The sequence below is a fragment of the Typopeltis vanoorti genome, chromosome 9 (genome assembly GCF_054136105.1).
Source record: "Typopeltis vanoorti isolate ZY-2024b chromosome 9, IOZ_Tvanoo_1.0, whole genome shotgun sequence".
Lineage (NCBI taxonomy): Eukaryota > Metazoa > Arthropoda > Arachnida > Uropygi > Thelyphonidae > Typopeltis > Typopeltis vanoorti.
In genome coordinates this window covers 54,874,915-54,896,903 of record NC_143557.1, presented here as the reverse complement: position 1 = coordinate 54,896,903, position 21,989 = coordinate 54,874,915, and the positions used below count along the sequence as shown (strand labels likewise).

Below are 21,989 nucleotides of genomic sequence, written 5' to 3'. Positions count from 1 at the left end.
AGTAGTAAAAGAAGTGCTTCAGTTGTAAGTGCCTTGTTAATGGGTTCAAGGAGAGGTATGATAGATTGTGTGGATAGTTTGGGTCTCCTCCATTGAGTCTATGGGACTCTGTGGAGGTGCCTGTACAATAATAATAATAATATGTTTCCATCAACTTGGCATGTCTAGATTAGGTTACCATAGCATTCACATAGATCATCATATTAAAGGATAGGACTTTATCCTTCTTTATTTTGTAGTTCTTTTAAATTTGCAAGATTATTCAAGCAACCCTATGAAGATTTTTTACATCAACCCAATCTCAATAAATCTTATTCTGTAGTGTCGGGCTGTCATATTTGGAAAATAGTTTTCTGAAAAATGAATATTTACATTGGATTCTACTACTATAATTATTTAACCATTACATTAAGTGTGATTTTTAGCTGATTTGATTTGTTATCTTTATTATGTGCATTTAGTCCCTCTCATTCTAATGAACTATTATTACACTAGAGAAATATAAGCTGTAAAATTTTGTAATAAACTTTGATTCTATTTTTTCTTTTATGTGTTTTTATCTGTTAAATGTTTTGTAATAATGTCACAAGGACACATAACCTTAAATTCAAGCATGTGATTTCTTAGTTGTTGGTCATTTCTTTTTGTATCTTTGTTGGGTACATGCATGTCTGGATAATATCTGATTAAGCTAGCAAAGATTTAAATTTAGAATGTTATTCACAGAAATACTTTGATATGTATATGATAATCTACTGAACCACACACACAAAAAAAAAGTGTTTTAAAACTGGAAACTGCCGGTGTTTAAATCCAGTATTGATAAATTTAGTTGGTCTAGCATATATCTGATCTACACCATCAGTGTATTATCAGTTCTGCAATGTTTTATATGTGTAATGAAATTCAGAACGTAACTAGAAACTAATATTTTATAAAGTTGTTTTCCTTAAGGAAAACAACTTTATAAAATATTAGTTTAAAAAGAATATGTTCTTTTTAAACTAATATTTTAAAAGAATATGTTCTTTATAAAAGAATATGTTCTTTTCTTTTTTCCTTCTTAAAAATGTTTATTTTATTTATTTTATTTTATTTTTTCTGCCATTTAGATAGAGTGAAAGATTTATTCTTGGATTCATCTGCTGTGAGAAATATTTTAAAGAATGATTTACAGCTGAATAACAAAGCTGTTTCATATATTATGGAAGCTAATTTGGATCTTAGTAAGGTATAATTACTGTTTCTTTAATTTGTCGATAATAATTAAAATTTGGTATATCTTACATACTAAAAATAACTTTATTATTATTATTATCCTAAGACCCCATGGCATTAAAGATTCATCTAGGAAGTCCCTTTGTCATACATACAGCTCATCATATTGTGCTTTAAACACATTCAAATTCTCTGCTTCTCACTCCCTTGTTCACACCCTCCTTATACAGCTTCCAGATATGCACCTTGTTCTCCCCTGGTCTCCCACCATGTTTTGAAAAACCTCTTCAACTTTAATTCTATAACAGCCTCTTACCAAATTGTACATCTTTATCATATCAACCGTCTTCCTCCTATCCATTAGACTCTAAAACTTTGAAGTATTGTAGATGTTTTCTAACTAAAAAAAAAATAAATAAGAAAATAATAGTTGATAGTGTAGAAGGTGTGAATGACTGTGAAAGTTTAGGAGATGGTTTTGTTTGGGAAAGTGAATTTTGATTAAGAGTGACTGACCTGCAGAGGGGGAGAGAGAGAGAGAGGAGCTGAAAGAGGAGGTGGAATGTTTTGGGAGAAGTGTGAAAGGTGAGATTAGGAGAATGGAAGAGATAAATGCAAGGCAAATCGGAGTAGGGGGGAGAGAGAGAGAGTTTTGGATATGATAGGAGAGGAGAGAAATTTGGGAATGATAAAAGAGGAGAGAATGGAATTGGATATGGAAATGGAAATGGAGAGAATGGAAAAAGTAGGAGAGAGGGAATGAGAGAGAGGTATGGGAGCACTAGAAGAGGAGAGAATGGAGACGGTAGGAGAGAGAGGTATGGGAGTGCTAGAAGACGAGAGAATGGAAACAGTAGGAGAGAGGGAATGAGAGAGAGGTCTGGGAATGAAAGAAGAGGAGAAAATGGAAACAATAGGAGAGAGGGAATGGTAAGAGATATAATGTATGGGGACTCAATGATCCGTGGTGTTCAAGATAGGATGCATGGGGAGCGTTTGCCAGGAGGAACGATAGAAAGTGTGGCTTTGGCAGTTAAGAGAGGTGAAAGGGTGGATGAGATGATTGTGATGGTGGGAACAAATTACTTGAGTGGTGGTGTAAATAGAGCAGCAAGAGATATGAGATTCTTGCTAGAGGTGGTATGAAACAAGACACAGAGAGGAAAGATAGTGTGTGTGTGTTGACTAGGTATGATAATGACGAGCTGAGCAAAAGAGTAATATTGAATGACATAATAGCTAGAATGTGTGACAAGAGAGGACTGGAATATGTGGATGCTTGGAGTGCATTTGAGGACAGGGAGGAATTGTATGCGAGAGACCGCTTACATTTGAATGAGGAAGAACGTAGGCATCTGAAGAGATTGCAGTTCTGAATGAGTCTGTGTGTCCCAGGGAAGATGGTAGCAGGGGTGGCCTCTTGTGGGAATGGGTACTTCAGAGAAGGGGGATGACATCAGGTAACACTGAGTCCAGTGGAGTCTAGAGGGGATAATGCTGGGTATAGAAACAGCGGCATTTATATGCTATATACTAATGTCAGGAGTATCCGGAATAAGGAAGAGGAATTGGTGGCACAGATAGCATCAGCCTGGCCAAAAATTATTGGGATCACTGAGATGTGGTTGACAGAAGAGGATATAATAACAGGAATAGAAGTCGCTGGGTACAGCATTTTTCGACAGGAGAGGAATGGAAAACATGGTGGTAGAGTACTGCTTATGATAAGTGGTGACCTATGTCCTCTAAGAGTAGAGACTTTGGATGGCAGTGACACTAATAATTTTGAAAGCATATGGTGTGAGGTAGAGGTGGGCAAGACAGAATATTTTGTGGGGTGTTGCTACAGACCCAGGAGAACAAAGGGTGGGGACCAGGAAATGTTTAGACAGTTGAGTTTGGCAAGTGAAAGAAGAATAATTGTTATGGGAGATTTTAACTATAGTAGTATAAATTGGGGAGATGAAGATGCATGTAGCAATAAGGGAATGGAATTTCTAGAATTGTTGAGGGACAAATGTTTTAGGCAACATGTAATAGCAGGAACAAGAGGTTCAAGAGTTTTGGATTTGGTTATAGCATCAGAAGAGTTGATAATAACTGAGTTGACATCTCTCCCACCAGTTAGAGAGAATGACCATATGGTTTTGACTTGGAAAATGAATAGACATGCAAGAGTATCAAAGATACGGGAACGTATGTGGAATTATAAGGCAGATGATTATAATAGTCTAAGACGTCAACTTGAGGAAGTTTTATGGAGGGAGGATTTGGAAGGCCAGGATATCATTAGTGCATGGGAAATTATGAAAGAATATTTGTTACAATGGTAAGTTGTATACCACGAGTGAACAAGAGGACACAATTTGGAGTAAAGTGGATGACAAACAATATTAAACAGGAATTGCATGCAAAAAAGAGACTATGAAAGAGATATAATGAGACAGGTGAAGAGAGGATGCATGAAGAGTATAAGACACAGGCCAGAAGAACGAAACTGGAATATTAGAGGAGATTGGCTCTAAGATCCAAAGAAAATGTGGTTTTGAGGCAGTATGGTGTGAGATAGAGGTGAATAGAATCAAATACTTGGTGGGATGTTGTTATAGACCTGGTAATGTGGATGGTGGTGATAGTGAAATGTATAGTCAAATAAGCCAAGCAAATAAGAAAAGGGTGATCGTTATGGGTGATTTTAATTATGGCAATATAGACTGGAATGAAGAGATAGCAACTGGAAGTAAAGAAAATGAGTTTCTTGAGTTTTTGAGGGATAACTACCTCAGACAGTATGTAACAGAGGGCACACGAGGATTAAGGGTCTTGGATTTGGTCATCTCATCGGAGGATGTAATTATCAATGAGGTATCAAATCATCCACCAATTGGTGAAAGTGACCATGAGGTGATTACTTGGGTGGTTGCCAGCAGTGCAAGGACCCCTGTGAAAAAAGGGTATATGTGGAACTACAAGGGGGGTGATTATGAAGAGCTCAGGAGACAGCTTGCAGGTGTAGCATGGAATGAGGAGTTAGCTGGAACAGAGATCAATGCGGATTGGGGGATTTTCAAAAAATATTTAGTGGATGCAATGTCTAAATGTATACCACGGGTGAGAAGGTTAAATAAGTTAGGTGTGAGATGGATGAATAAAGAGATTAAGCATGCAATACAGAGAAAAAGGGCATTGTGGAGGCAGCATAAGAGAAGTGGAAGTAACCAATTTCATGAGTTCTACAAAGACCAGGCAAGGAGAGTGACTTGGTTGGTGAGAGTAGCTAAAGAGAGGTATGAACAGCAGTTAGCTAATGAAGCTAAAAAGAATCCTAGGGAGTTCTTTCGATATGTAGCCAGCAAAAGAAAGAATGATTATGGAAGGATGACATTGATTGGAGGAAATGGTATAAAGACAGCTGTTGCAGAATGTGTGGTGGAGATACTTAATGAGCAGTTCATAAAGATCTTTCAATCTTGTGAATGTGACTTCATGGAGAGATTAAGAGCAGTTGATGATGGGGAGGAGAGACTGACTGTAAGTGAGCAAGAGGTGTTTGGGGAGTTGAGTAAACTAGATGTAAATAAGGCTGTGGGACTTGATAATATATCACCGCGTATTCTGAAGGAATGTGCCAGAGAGTTGACACCTGCCTTGACATATTTTTTTAATACGAGTCTTGCACTTGGTCATGTCCCTAAAGAGTGGAAGGAGGGCAAGATTGTGCCACTTCATAAAGGAGGTGATCGAACTCAAGCATCAAACTATAGGCCTATCTGTGTGTCAGGTGTTGTGGTTAAGTTGTTGGAGAAGCTTGTGAGAACTAGGATCCAGAGTTGGGTTGACAACAATGGTATAATCTTTGATGGACAGCATGGATTTGCTAAAGGGAGGTCGTGTTTTAGTAATCTACTTACTTATTACAATAAAGTGACTGCTTCCTTGGACAGAGGAGAAGGATACACAGTAATATACTTGGATTTTGCAAAAGCTTTTGATAGAGTACCTCATGATAAGTTGACAGTCAAACTAGAGCAGATGGGGTTGGATATTAGATTAGTGCATTGGATTGGAGACTGGCTATCTGATAGGTATCAACAAGTTGTGTATGGGGGTGCAATATCCAGGAAAAGGAAAGTCACTAGTGGAGTGCCTCAGGGATCTGTTTTAGGGCCATTACCATTTAACTTGTATATTAATGATATTGGCAAAGATTTGGATGGAGATATTCAGTTGTTTGCAGATGATGCAAAGTTGGGACGAACCATAAAGAGTAGTGAAGATGTTGTGGCCTTGCAAGAAGACTTGAATAAATTGAGTGATTGGGCAAGCAAATGGGGATGCGAGTTCAATGTTGCAAAATGTAAGGTTTTAAAATTTGGAAAACAAAGATGGGATGCAGAATTTATGCTTGGTGAGAATATATTGTTGGAAGTAGAGGAAATAAGAGGTCTGGGAGTGATAGTGGATAAGGATCTAAAATTTAGGGGACACATCGCCAAAATTGTGAAGACAACACAAAGACTTCTGGGAATGATGAGGAAGACACTGACGTGTAGAAGTAGGGAGATTCTTGTTCCATTGTATAAGGCTTTGATTAGGCCACACATGGACTATTGTGCCCAGATTTGGTCACCTGGTTTTCAGAAGGATGAAGAGATGTTGGAAAGGGTGCAAAGGCGACTGACTAAGGTAGTTTCTGACCTCTGGAATGTCGAGTATGAGGAAAGATTGAAAAGATGTAATTTGCAGAGTCTAGTGGAGAGAAGGAAGAGGGGAGATATGATAGAGACCTACAAGTTGGTAAGGGGTTGTTATAGGATCAATGGTGGAGAAGTTCTACAGAGAATAGTGGGAGATCAGGGGAGAACCAGAGGTCATACCTGGAAACTGTATAAAGAGGGTGTGAGTAGGGGAGTGAGAGGCAGGTTTTTTTCGTGCAGAGTTGTGAATGATTGGAATGCCTTACCTGAGAGTGTGGTGTCTGCAAGGAGTTTGAATGTGTTTAAGACCCGGTATAATGAGATGTGTGTGAGATAAAAGGACCTCCTAGATGAGTCTTTGACTCCATGAGGTCTTGTTTTAATAATAATAATAATAATAATAATAATAATAATAATAATAAATCCTATGGAATTTTTTAGCTATGTGGTCAGTAGAAGGAGAAATCACTGTAGAAGAATGATATTGTGGATAAAAATGGGAATAGAGTGACTGATGCAGAGGACATAGTAGAATTCTTCATTGAACACTTTATTGGAGTATTTCATCCTGGAGGGGTCAGTTTTAATGCCAGAGGGACAAGGCAGGTTCGAGGTGTATAGGTACATGAGGAGAGTGTGTTTCGAATACCGAGTACTCTGTATGTCAGTAAAGCTGTGGGACTGGATGGTATTTCATCACGTGTTTTGAGAGAATGTGCTACATTCTTTGACCTGGATTTTCAATGAAAGTCTGGCTGCGGGAAAGGTGCCCATGGAATGGAAGGAAAGTAAGATAGTGCCATTGCATAAGGGTGGTAGCAAACTGGAAGTGTCTAATTATAGGCCAGTTTGCGTGTCATCAGTAGTTGTTAAGATCTTGGAGAAAGTAGTGGGGAAGCATTGGGAAGATGAGGGTGGTGTTATCCATGAGAGTCGACATGGATTTGTGAAGGGGCTCTCTTGTTTTAGCAATATGCTAGCCTTTTATGATAAAGTTATAATTGCATTAGATGAGGGAAAGGCATATACTGCCATTTTCTTAGACTTAGCGAAGGCATTTCACAGGGTACCACATGATAAGCTGATATTTAAGTTGCAGCACATGGGTCTGGATGTCAGATTGGTCAACTGGATTCAGGATTGGCTGTCCAATAGGTATTAGAGAGTTGTGTATGGTGGAGCAGTTTCAAGGAAGCAGAGAGTTACAAGTGGGGTCCCACAGGGCTCAGTACTGGCACCTATATTGTTTAACCTTTATATCAATGACATTGTCAGTGGATTGCAAGGTGATATTAAGTTGTTTTCTGATGATGTGAAGCTGGGTAGGATTATAAGTAATAGTGCAGATGCAGCATCCCTGCAAGAGGATTTGAGTAAACTAGATATATGGGCAAATGAATGGAGGTTCAGTTTAATGCAGCAAAATGTAAGGTCTTGAGGTTTGGGAAACATCGATGGGACACTGCATACTCTATGGGATGAGTTATACTGGAGGAAGCAGGAGAGACAAAAGATCTGGGGTTGATGATTGATTGAAAACTTAAATTTAGGGGACATATTGCAAAGGTGGTGAAGGTAACACAGAGGATTGCTGCAATAATGAGAAGAACACTGACCTGCTGATATAAAACAGTTATCATTCTGTTGTATATGACCCTGATCAGACCACACTTGGACTATTGTTCGCAGATTTGGTCCCTAGAATTTGAAGGGATAAATTAACTGTGAATAGGGTACAAAGGTTGATAACAAAGATGGTTTCAGGACTGTACAATGATAGTTATGAGAATCGGCTGAGGGATTGTGGGCTGCAGAGTTTGGTGGATAGAAGAAGGAGAGGTGATATGATTGTGACATTTTAAACTGTTGAGAGGTGGTTACAGGGTTGACACTGGGGAGTTCTTTTGCTTGGTTGAACAGCGGGAAGGAGTGATGACATGAGGCCATCCCTGGAAGTTACAAAAGGAAACTGTTTGCAAGAGGGTGAGGCATGGTTTCTTTGCATGGAGGGTGGTTGAGCCATGGAATGTATTGCCTGATGGAATGGTGAGAGCAAGAACAGTCAATGAGTTTAAGGAGTGGTATGATCGACTGTGTTTCTTAGGAAGGACCTCCCACGATGAGTCTTTTGACTCCATGGATGCCTGAATAATAATAATAATAATAATAATAAAATGCCAGAGTGCATTTAGTAACAATTTTAATTGAACTGGAAAAATTCCGAAAATTGATATAACAATTATTATTTAACCACGATGAACTCTGTTTTTCTAAGCAATTTTTAGGACAACACAATACACTTTGCTCTCTTTTATTGAGAAATGAGGCAAAATTATAGTCACACATGAACTATGAGTTACTATGTTTGTTTACCAATGGCAGAATTACCGGATATAAGTTGAACATGCATTTTGCATTGATGATTGAGTTCTTTCAACTGGAAATGGTTGAATAAGTAAGAGAAGGGTGGATGAGGATAGTATTCTGAGAAGAATATACATGGGTGTATGATGTTTTTCATCAGGATTGGAATGACAAGAAGGCATAATAGTATGGTGTGTGCTCTTAACAGTATTAGAGGAGTTAGGCTTATGCAGGGTGGCAATGCAAAGGGGAAGGAATAGGGGCGGTGGCCTTGAGGCAACATAATATCAGTTAGATGATGACAGGATTAAATATTTAATGAATGTTGCTATAGACCCAGCAATGTGAAGGGCAGTGACAAGGAATGTATAGACAAATTGGCCTAGCCATAAGGAAAGGATGGTCATTATGGGTGATTTAAATTATGGTATTTCAGACTGTAATGAATATATGTGTATCTGAAGGGCATAATAGAGGACCCATGAGGATCAGAATTGATTGAGGTTAGTGACTATGAAGTGATCACCTGGGTGTTATCCAACCAAATGAGAACTCTATAAGGTGAGAATATTCTGAAAGTACAAAGTTAGTGATTATGGAAAGATCAGCAGACAGATTTGAGCTATACCATGGAAGGAGGAGTTGGATTGAGAAGTGATCAGTGCAGCATTGGCACTGCTCAAGAACTATTAAACAGCAGCAATATTTGGATATATTCTAAAGGTCAAGAGGTTAATATGTCGTACTGAGCATTATGATTAATATTATAGTGTATGTGAAATGGATGAATAAAGAGATTAAGTATGTGCATACCAGAAGAAGAATATGGCATTATGGAGGTAGCATCTGAGGAGTGGTAATAATCAATTACATGAGAAGTACAAAGAGTAATTCAGAAAGATGCCTCATCTTGTAAGGATATCAAAAGTGTCATATGATCAGCAGTTAGCCAATGAAGCCAAGAAAAATCTCAGCAAGTTATTTCAATATTTGGCCAATAGCAGAATGATTATGAGAGGATGGTGTTAGTGAAATTATTATTATTATTATTATTTATTATTTTATTTGTCACCTCCAGGGAGTCCAAAGACTCATCGAAGGAGGGCATCCACTCTACAGCTCTGTCTCCACCACTCACAATCCACCAACTGACTGCAGCTACACCACCACCACTAGTATGATTAACATTATAGTGTATGTGAAATGGAGGAATAAAGAGATTAAGTATGCATACCAGAAGAAGAACATGGCATTATGGAGGTAGCATCAGAGAAGTGGTAATAATCAATTATTATTATTATAAATGGTAGAATGTTAATCACTCACAGGGTATTTCATTCTTGAAAATGTGATATTGTGCAGAGCTTGATTGGGAATGGAATAGGAGGGACTGATGGTGAACAAGCAGATTATATTATAGCCTACTGATGCCAACAAAAGTTGGTCGATTGGTAGAGCCTCTGCTACTAATGGCTTGCAAAACGTTAAGCACGTTTGAGCGTAGTTAGTAGCTGGAAGGGGAACCAATCGTTCGATGCTGTTGCCGCACACTCTCCCTCGATTAATCTTTGGACTCCCTGGAGGTGTCACTTAATAATAATAATAATAATAATAATATTATTATTATTATTATTATTATTATATGACACATCCAGGGAGTCCAAGGATTCATCGAGGGAGGGCACCTACTCTACAACTCTGTCTACTCTACAGCTCACTCTAACCGCAACTACACCAATGCCATCTACTGCCCACAACCACCACCACCACTACTAATATTTCCACAGACAATCACAAACATCCATGTCCATGGCAGGATGTTTCTGATTGTTGGGATATATAAAGAATTAAACTCATATGATGTTAATAAGTTTTAAAATAGGTACATAAGCTGTCATGTTTGTGTAGAAAATAAAGACAGAAACTCAAACTTACATGGAAATAATTTTAATTAATGTAAAATTTTCATCCTAGTATCTAAGGCACCTTCAGCACAATAACAATTGAACAAAAATAAAATCTAATAAAATAATTATTTTAAAAAGTACCATTACCACCATAAGTGAAACAGCAGATGGTCAGCAAATTCCTAATTAAAAATATAACAAAATAAATACAATAAGATAATAATCAGGAATTCACAGAAGATTGATACAGTAATATTTCCCATAAAGGCAATAATTGAAAGCTATCATATCAGTTCATATTCAGTTGGTGTAGAAAAGCCTCACTGCTTTCTATGTGTAACTAACTGTTCTACAAGGGATATACTTTTATGTAAAAGCTTAGTTTTCTTCCAAAGAACCATATATTTAATTGAGATGGCATGTTCTGCTAAGCCAAACTGCTCCAGTTCATGATACTGGATGAACAGTTTATGTTCCTCATAATGGATGACTGCAGATCTACCAAACTGTCCAGAGGGGAAAAAATGACAAGAGCATAGGATCTGGTAGACACCTGGAAAACTGAGTGGAGAAAAAAATTATCTTTAGAAGATGAAATTAAGGTAGAAATTTTCTCACAAGACAAAAGGACATACAGTGTTGGGAGGCTTTGGACCTTTACTAATATGTTCAGGAATTCCTTTAATATATGGAAGTGGAATCCAAGAGATTTCTTTTGAAGATCTAGAGACTCGCAGCCTAGAGCTATTGATAAAGGACTCATTAAAACCATTTCTGCAAAAAAATGGCAGATTTGATATACTTTAATTCCTGTTGTAGGATGTCTTCAGTGAAACATATATTATGAGCACCATGTAATAAGGTCTTAACGGTTCCACTTCTTTGATTAGGATAATGAATGAGAAGTAGCATGGATATATAATGATCAATATGTTTTCATAGGAAAATTGTAAACTACCATCTAGCTGATGAAGAATCAGTATATCTAAAAAGGCTAGTTGATTATCCCCCCTCCTCCTCTGAGGTAAACTGAACTATAGGATTAATCAGAATTATTTTATTTACAAATAATTTTTAAATTTTAGTTACAAAAAAGTTTCAGATCTTATGGAGAATCATTCCATATGGGAAATATATCATCAACATATCTGTACTATACTGAGAGTTTAGGAGAAATGTCATTAAGGTGACAATCTTCAAAATAATCCCTGTAGTAGTTAGAGAGAGGGAAAGACAGACAGACAGACAGCAGTACCCATGACTTTAACTTTAATTTGTTAGTATAATTTGTCTTGAATAATAAAATAACAAGACAGGATAACGAAGTCAAAAAGTGTGATAATGTCTTGAGGAAAATCTTGTTTAAGTAAATCAACAGTATGTGTCAAAAGAATGTTTGTGAAAATATATACCATATCAAGCTAATCATAATATCTGAAGGGCCTAAACAAAGATTACAAATTTTAATTTTAAAATCCAAAGAGTTCTTGATATTCCCATAAAGTAGATAATATATAAGTATTTAGGAACTTTATACAGGGGGAGCCAATGCCATCTCTTACTGGTCTTAATGGAATACCAGGCTTATGGATCTTAGTAAAACCATATAATCTGGATAGATAAGCATAAAAGATTTTAAGTTTTTTCTTTAATTCTTCATCCTGATTGGATATGTTATCAGTCAATTTATTAATCTTATTATTTTGGTTGCTAGTAGGATTATATGAAAGGGGGATTGATAAGAGAGCTGTGACACCTTTCTACAGGTCTCACAGCTCCACCCGAATTTAAACAGACCTGATGGCCTTCAATTATCCCCTTTATGGGAAATATTAATGTATCAATCTTCTATAAATTCCTGATTATTATCTTATTCTATTTGATTTTTTTTTTTTTTTTTTTCATTTAGGACTTTGCTGCCCATCTGTTGCTTACTTATGCTGTAGTGGTTACACTGTTAATAAATTGAGGATGCCTTATATATTAAGGCAAAAATTTTATATTGATTAATAGTATTTCCACTTATGTTAATAAAGTGATGAACTTGATGCCACATCACCCTATGTTTCAAGGGAATTATTATTATTATTCTGGGCAACTCCAAGGAGTCTACAGACTCATCGAGGGAGGCCCTAACATCATGTCAAGAACAATTATTCGACATTCACACAGTATCTATCATACCTCGCCTTGAACTCATTCACAATCGTAGCACCCACAACAGACTCTGGCAGCTTATTCCACTCATTCACCACTCTCCAAGTAAAAAACCTAGCTCTAACACCTCTGCTAACCACATTTTGCCCAGCAATGTATGACCCTTGGTCCACCCACCACCAGTCCTATTCTCAAAAATATCTTCTGAATTAATCTTATAGAAACCCTTCAGTAATTTGAATGTCTCAATCATATCACCCCTTTTCTGCCTATCGACCAATTTTTGCAACCCACAAATCTTCAACCTGTTCTCGTAAGGTTCATTCCACAGACCTGCTATCATCTTGGTCACTCGTCTCTGGATCCTCTCCGCCTCCTCCTCATCAAGAAGAAACCCTGGGCACAGTAGTCTAGATGGGGTCTTATCAAGGTTTGATACAGAAGAACAATAATTTGTTTGTCTCTGCTTGTTAAAGTATTTTTCAAAAGCCAAGTGATTTGATGAGCTGATTTATCCACTTTTGCAATGTACCCTTTAAACTTCAATTCCCTATCCGCCAACGCTCCCAAATCCCTGGCCTCATCAATCTCTTGGAGTATGGTTCCACCAATGTGATATACTGCTGCTATTCTTTTCACCCCAAAATGCATAACCTTACACTTTGCCACATTAAATTGACATCCATTTTTCCTAGCCCAGTCCTCCAAACTATCCAAATCATCCTGCAAAATTTCGACATCCTGTGCACACACAATTGATCTACCCAACTTAGCATCATCAGCAAACAAGTGAACACTTCCTCTCAGATCCTTTTCTATATCATTAATGAACAAATTGAAAAGTAGCGGTCCAAGAACAGAACCCTGCGGCACACCACTAGTCACAAGCCGTCTTTTGGACTCAACTCCTGAATAAACCACTCTCTGGTATCTCTCCATCAACTACCCTCCTATCCATCTCACCAACCCTATATCCATCTCCATCTGTTCCAGTTTACTGATTAGAGTTCCATGTGGTATCCTGTCAAAGACCTTTGCAAGGTCCAGTAGAATCACTGTAAACCCATTACCCTTATCCGGTTCAGCCGTCACTGTGTTATAAAACGTGAGCAAGTTACTGAGGCATGATCTACCCTTCACAAAACCATGTTGTCCCCCATACAATATCCCATTTTCATCTATCCAATCCTGTATTCTTTTCTTGACTAATTTCTCCAAGACCTTGACAATGATTCCTGATATGCTAATCGGTCGGTAATTTACAACAGCAGTCTTGGAACCTCCTTTATTCAGTGGAACTATTTTCCCCTCTTTCCATCCCCTCGGGACTAACCCAGACCCGAGACTCAAATTAAACAAAATCGTCAAGGATACTGACAATTCTTTAGCCGCTTCTCGTGCAACACGAGCTGGTATACCATCCAATCCCACAGATGTATTGACATTGAGGTTTTTCAATAGACTACTCACCACCACTTCATTCACCACAATTCCCGTATAATCTACTGGTTCATTCGTTTCTGCAATGTCACCACCTGAATGATATATTCTTGCAAAGTGCTCACTCAGTTACTCAACTATATCAACTGATTCAGTTACCTCCCTACCATCGGCATTCTTTAAAATCATTCTGCCATATACATTTTTCCTTTTACTTGCAACATATCGAAAAAACTGTTTAGGATTCTCTTTAGCCTGCATGGCCAATGTTCTTTCGTAATCCTTTTTTGCTTTTCTTACCACACTTGTTACCCTTCTGGCCTGCGCTTTATACCGTTCATGCACCTACCGATCTCCTTAAATTCCACCCATCGGGTGTTTATTTTTTTGCAGCTCAAGCTTAATGGTGTTATTCATCTATTTAACCCCTGCTTGATTTATTATTCAAACTCTAGGTATACAGTCAGCCATTGCTTCATGCAAACACTTCTTAACTGCCTCCCATGCACTATCAACTTTTAGCCCTTGCAGTTGTACATGCCATGGCACTGAACTAATCAAACTCCTAAGCTTGTCATACTTACCAGCCTGATAATTCCACATGTACCCTGTCTTAATTGTATATTCTACACCTTTAGCCACCTCCCAAGTCAAGATCCTATGAATACTCTTACCAATTGGTGGTAATGTGGTCATATTCAATATAGTCAAATTCTGAGATGCAATTATGTTGAAAGTTTAGCTTGCTGTTGAAAGGTAGCTTGCTCCACCTTTGCAACGAGTTTATCTAGTGTTGTACCACCTTAACCCAGTCCTGAAGATACTTTCAGGCGCAAACTTTGTTTGCTCACACTTGGATAAAGGATTAAACTAAATTTATTATATATATCTGAGATGCAATTACTTGGTCAAGTACTCTTGAATCCCTAGTATATGCCATTACATGCTGTTTCAGGTTGTTATCCTTAATAACTGCATAAAATCCAATTCATTCCTTCCTTTCATGTGTCCTCTCCTCCTTCCAATCAATGTTATCATAGTTGAAATTCCCCAAAATAATTACCCTCCTTCAACTCATTGCGTCTATTTGCTTATGCATACTATCTCCACCATCTATTCTATCACCTGGTCTATAGCAGCACCCAACTGTATATTTTGTTTTGCTAGTCTCAATCTCACACCAAATAGCCTTAAATGTGCTCTTTTTCACTATCCTGCAGTTCAACTTCTATTCTCCTTGACTGCAGTTCATCAGCTATCATCAATAACACTCCTCCCCCCATTTTTTTTGTCTGTTCATCTTGAACACACTATACCCTTCACATTCTATCCCACCAGCTATATCATCTTCTGTCAGCCATGTCTCACTAATGCCAATAACCTGTGGCCAGGAAGAGCCAACCAAGGCCAAAAATTCTTCCTTCTTGTTCCTAATACTCCTGGTATTCGTATACATGAATTTCAGACCCCCATTAGCCCCATCCCTATCTTGATGCCTTATACTAACTATCCCATTCTGATTTGTTGTCCTTATTCGCTCGGGCATATTATACTCATTCATACACTCAACTGCCTCCCTAAGGTCTGCATCTTTACTTCCCCTCCCCCTTAATAAATCTAGTTTCCCTGATTCTGCACATCCACTTCATTCAACAACACTTTTTCAAGTCTCCTTACACCAAATCCATTCAAATGCAAGCCATCCATCTTATATAGATCCTTTCACCCATCAGAGTCGCTCCACACTTCCACAAATTCCACACCACTCATCATACATAACCCACGCGTAAAGTCATTTGCAATTATGGCCCTCCTTTTAAACACTTCACTGTCATACCGCGGCAAAAGACTAATCATCCTAACTCTCCATTCTAATCATCCTTTCTTTTGCTACCTCAAACAATTCATTCACGTCCTCTATCATTTCCATTTTATCTCCTTTCAAATCATTCGTACCTGACACAACAATCATTTCTTTCACCCTTTTCTTCTGCTCTCTAATAGACTCGGTTACGTCCTTGATGGTCGCACAGGTTGGTACAATTTTGTCAAATCCTCTACTAACACACCTCATAATAACGAATCTCCATACAGCACTCTCTCCTTCATTTTGTTTAAGTTCACACTCATACTCTTCTTTTTCCTATCATACTTTTTATTATTGGCTGGTACACTCAGTAGACTTTTATTTATACGCTCTAGCTGCCGCTATGCCCTTTGTATCGCTCTGCTCAACAACATGATCTCACTCATAGCATCTATCTCATCTTTTTTATTTTCTGTTAAGCCATTAATTTGCTCTGTATTAATACTATCATTCACACTTTCTACATTCTCATCCTCACAGTTCTCTGGTACAACCTTGCCATTTCATGTTATATCACTATTTTCTTCATTCTGAAGTTTGACAAAAATATCACACTCACGACCTGAAATACATTTTAATTCCACATTTTCCTTACATTTTATACACACATTCACTCCTTTATTATCATCTAACCATACACTGGCCGCACTGCGCAAAGCATACATTTCACAGATAGTACACTGAGTAATCTCCTTTATATTACAGTTATTGAATAGAGATGGCGAACCATTATTACTAGCCACCATTTTCCTTTTTTACGGGAGCCATACTCACTTCTATTGTACTTTATCAAATTAATAATTGAAACACCAAAAACACACTAAGATACTCAAGATATGCAAAGCAAACAAACTACATAATATTCAAGTAAATCTGTCAATGATAACTTAAAATAATACTTATCTTATCAGGAGCTCTCAACGAACACTACACACTATGAATCCCTCTAGTGGCAACTATGAATGTTCCAATGTGCCAGTCGGTGAACCTTCAGTTGTGGTTCAAGTGTTGGAGAGGTTACTAAGAGCTAGTATCCAAGACTAGGCTGATAACAGCAGAATTTTCTTTGGTGGTCAGCAGAGCTTGTAAAACAAATTGTGTTTTATTAATCTACTTATGCATTGCAACATAGTAACAAATGCATAGGAGATGCACATGCATAGATTGCATTAATTTTGCAAAGGCCTTCATCGTGGCAATTGGAACATTCATAGTGGCCTTCATAGTGGCAATTGGAACATTCATAGTGGCAACTATGAATGTTCCAATGTGCCAGTCGGTGAACCTTCAGTTGTGGTTCAAGTGTTGGAGAGGTTACTAAGAGCTAGTATCCAAGACTAGGCTGATAACAGCAGAATTTTCTTTGGTGGTCAGCAGAGCTTGTAAAAGAAATTGTGTTTTATTAATCTACTTATGCATTACAACATAGTAACAAATGCATAGGAGATGCACATACATAGATTGCATTAATTTTGCAAAGGCCTTTGATAGTTACCATAGGTAAAGTTGGTAGTGAACTAGAAAATAGCAGATGCTGTAGCTTAAAAAAGGATTTGAATAGACTGTGTAAGTGGCTAAGTGAGTGGAGTTACCAGTTCAATATTGCAAAGAAGTGTAATTTTTTTTTTTTTTTTAAATTTGGAAAACAACTATGGGTTGTAGAATTTACAGTAATGAGAATATCTTAAACATGGTGAGGCAGATGAGGGGTTTGGAGATGATGGTGATGAGGCCCTGAAATTTAGTGAATGCATTCTTAAAATTGTGAGGATTGCACATAGATCAAGACAGTGAAGGCACAAGATATTGATATGTAGAAGCTAGGAGGTAATGGTGCCCCTTTATAAGGGGTTGATTGATCAGGCCACATATGCATTACATTGTACAGATTTGGTCACTATATCTCCATTCCTTTGGTTTTCAAAGGGATGAAGATATAGTGGATAAAGCCTAGGAAAAAACTAAGTGGTGCCCAGCTTATGGAAGGTTGAGTAGAAGAAAGATTGAAGAAATGGAATTTACAGAGCCCTATCAATAGGAGAAGGAAAGAGAAGGGATACAAGTTAAGATATATAGTCATTAATAAGTTATTACCAGATTAGTGTATAAAATATTTCTCATAGAAAAGAGAGAAACAGGAGTAGAATAAGTCATCACTAGATTTTGTATAAAAAAAGTGTGATCAGGGGAAGTGAGAGCATGATTTTTGCATTGAGAGTGGTTTATGAGTCTTCCTGAATGTGATGAGTGCAGATGCAGTGAATGAGTTTGAAGCAAAGTTTGATGAACTTTGTGTATGACAGTGAGGTCTTTCACAGTGACTCTCTTGTCTCCATTATGAAAGTGGAGATTCTACATTGGAAACTCTCTCTGATAAATACCAATGTCTACATATGCATAGATACCTCCTCTGAGATAAAAAAAGAGATTATTATGTAATTGGAAAAACAGGGGCATTATATATGGAATATATAGCCATGAGCTGCGTGTGGAGCCATCCACATGAAGAATATCATCCTACTCCTCTGCCAACCATCTTCTTAGCAATTCTCAAGTGGCAATCTCTCAGCAGCCTTTGCAAAAGTCTTTTTATAAATGGCCATTAGATAAATTGATAAATAAATTGGAAATATCTGGGATTAAATAATGAATTTTATAGGACATTTACTCTCAGAAAGGTGTATATGATGGGGGGGGGGATATAGGTTATGTGTGAAGTATGTATGAGGTAGGAATATTCCTGAAGAGGATAATCACTAATGGTATAATACAGGAAATTTTTGTATATGCCATTACTGTTAAAATTATAGAAGTTATGATATTGGGAGAGATTTAAACAGGGAAAACTGCAGTTGTCTGCAGATGATGCAAATGTGGGAAGAAAACTGAGAGCATAGAGCAGAAGTTATTTTCACGATAGAGTAGGAAGTAAATGTGGAGTACCAGCTCAGTATTGCAAAATGCAAGATTTTGAAAATAGAGGTAAAGGTGGAATATGATGCAATTGGTAGGGGTATCAAAGGAGATTGAGAAAATAAGGACTTTGGTGAGAAATTAATTTCCTTGTCAAGTGTGAGACTACTGCTCTGCTTACTGGAATTTTGAAGTGACCAAAAAAGTTCAATGCATGGTTTCTAGAGCCAGGTTTCCAGATAATGTAAAAAAATAAAATACAAAAAATATATATAAAATTACTAAAAATAGAAAAAATCTTTATGCTGCCCAGGGTGCTAATGTATTATAGCTATACAACCTTTCATAGGATGGAGTCACATAAAAATAATAAAAAAATTAACATGAATCTAAAATTTAGCAAATACATTACTAGAATTGTAAGGACCACACAAGATTATATCAATGAAATGGAAGATGCTAAAATGTAGGAATCAAGAAGTTGTGGTTTTATTAGTGCATATGAATTAATGAATTATAGTGCATATGAATTATAGGTCACCTGTTTTCAAAGTGATGCGAATATATACTGGACAGAAGAGGTGTTAACTCTGATGTCCCTCCCTTGCCTTCTCAATCTTATATGAAGCAGGGCTGTCCTAATAATAATAATTATTATTATTATTACTTATTTATTTATTTATTAATAATAATAATAATTATTATTATTATTAACATCTGACCTCCATCTGTGTACCTCTCACAATGAGTCAAAGACTCATTGTGAGAGGTACACACACTATCACACACAATGCTTATCCAACCGTGCATTAAACTGATTCATTGTGCCTACATTCACGACATATTCGGGCAATGCATTACACACACTGACCATTCTCCATGCACAGAGCCCTCTCCTCTCTCCTCTGCTCATATCCTCTTTATACAATTTCCAGCAACGATCTCTTGTTCTACAGCTCTCTCCCATTCTACGAAAAATCTATGAAAAATCCACCTTTGTGAAATTTCTCTGGACTCTTTCTAACATATTTTGATCATCATGAAAACCCAGTGACCAAATCTATGCACAATAATCCATATGGGTCTGATCAAGGCATTATACAGTTGCATCATAGCCTCTCTATTTCTGCATGTCAGCATCCTCTGCATCATTGCCGTTATCTGATGTGACGTCACCACAACTTGTGCAATGTGGCCCCTGAATTTCCAGTCCTTGTCCACTATCACTCCTGGATCTCTCATCTCCTGCACCTCCTTTAAAGTTTCCCCACCGAGTGTATACTTTGCTTCCCATCACTGCTTATCAAATTTCAAAACCTTACACTTTGCAACATTGAACTGATTGTCCCACTTACCTGCCCATTCATGCAATCTGTTCAAATCTTCCTGTAAGGTCATAACATCTGTTTGACAATGCATTGCTCTTCCCAATTTTGCATCATCTGCAAACAGCTGCATATCACCACTTAAACCTAATATCATTAATATACAAATTTAACAACAATGGTCCCAAAACTGACCCCTGCAGCACACCACTAATGACTTTCCTCTTTTGGAATGCTGCACCACCATATACGACTTTCGAATACCTATCTGACAGTCAGTCACTGATCCAACTGAGAAGTGTGTTATCCAGTCCCATCTGTATCAATTTATTCAACAGCTTGAAATGTGACAGTCTATTAAAAGTTCTTGCAAAATCTAAGTTCATCACTGTACGAGGGTGGTCGGAAATGTTCTCGGACTAACAAAAAAAACGAATTTGTAATTTCAAAAATTTTTTTTTTCAACATAATCTCCTTTAAGACTAATACATTTATTTCATTGTTTTCCCAGTGCCATTATCCCATCCCTGTAGTGGTTCTCAGTAAGATCTGCAAAATAACCCTGTACAGTTGCAATCACCTCTTGATTTGAAGATAAAATCTGACCAGCGAGGAAGAGTTTTAGTTTTGGGAAGAGACAGAAGTCAGAAGGAGCCAAATCTGGGTAATAGGGTGGATGTTTCAACAATTCATAGTGCAAATCCCTTAATTTTCCTATTGCCAAAACACCTTTGTGGGCAGGTGCATTGTCCTGATGAAAGATTATTTTTTCCTTCTGTAAATCAGGTCTTTTCTCACGAAGTTTTTCATCTAGTCTGGTCGAATAGATCGAAGTAGATCGGAAGATATTCCCTGGTTATTGTTTTACCCTTTTCAAAATAATTAATAAACAAAATACCTTTAGCATCCCAAAATACCGTGGCATGACCTTTCCTGCCGATGGAACTGACTTTGTCTTCTTTGGCACTGAACAACCGGCTTCTGTCCACTGTTTTAACTGCTGTTTGGATTCTGGTGTGTAATGGTGAATCTAAGTCTCATCCATAGTAATAAATCAGTGCACAAAATCAGTTTTATTCTTGTTAAAATGCTCCAAGCACTGTTCAGAAATTTTCATGTGAGTGCATTTTTGATCTGCTGTGAGCAAGTGCCCCACCTATCTTGCGCAAAGCTTTTTCATTTGCAATTCTTCATGCAAAATATATCCTACACGTTCTTTTTAAATGCCTATAGTCTCAGCAATTTCATGCACTTTGACTTGCCAGTCATCCAACACCATATCGTGCACTTGATTAATGATTTGTGGTATTGTTACACTTTTTGGACGTCCTTCGCATGGATCATCTTCAAGGCTTATACGGCCATGTTTAAACTTGGCAACCCATTTCTTAATTGTTGAAAATGAAGGAGAAGAGTGCCCATATACTTTTATAAACGTCAAATGAATTTCTTTTGGCATTAACCCTTCTTTTACAAAAAAGTTTCTAACCACACGATACTCAATTTTATCCATTTCAAGGGATACAGACAACACTTTTGCTTCAGACAGTTGTATAAAACAAACTACTTGATAGAATGACTTGCAATTTCACACAGATGCTTATGACAGATGTACCAACTTAGAAAAAAAAAAGATGTTGCCAATAGTATTGCCATCTATGGTCAAAGCCGAGAACTTTTGAGACCACTCTCGTATATGCATCTACCATTTCCAAGATGTTTGTCACCCCCTTGTTATGGTACATAAGTAAGTTAGTAAAACATGATCTCCTATTAACAAACTAGTGCTGATAACCACAGCTATTATCAACCCATTTCTGTATCCTATTTCTCACCAATCTCTCTAATACCTTCACTGCAACTTCAGATATACAGATTGGCCTATAATTTGTAGTCACAGCCATAACACCAACTTTATATACAGTGTAACAATCTGCCACTTTGCTATAAATGAAATTAAAGATGCCAGTAAGTTATCTTCTTGTTTAATCCTTTATCCAAGTGTAATGAAACTTGGTTTGCTTATACTTGGATAAAGGATTACAAGCACGCTTCCTTTCTGGTATGCATAATGCTATGTATTATGGGAAGGTCCAATATC

The 21,989-nt window shown here is 37.3% G+C and overlaps 1 protein-coding gene across 1 annotated transcript in view; it reads left to right on the top strand.

The window, feature by feature from the left end:
- Positions 1-892: 892 nt before the first annotated feature.
- Positions 893-21,989, top strand: part of LOC150103053 (phospholipid-transporting ATPase ABCA1-like) — an 859,669-nt gene continuing 838,572 nt past the window's right edge. Inside the window, exons 1-2 of the mRNA XM_090398068.1 lie at positions 893-896; positions 1,113-1,231. Coding sequence (XP_090254194.1) covers positions 893-896; positions 1,113-1,231 — 123 coding nt within the window. The remainder of the gene's footprint in view (positions 897-1,112; positions 1,232-21,989) is intronic.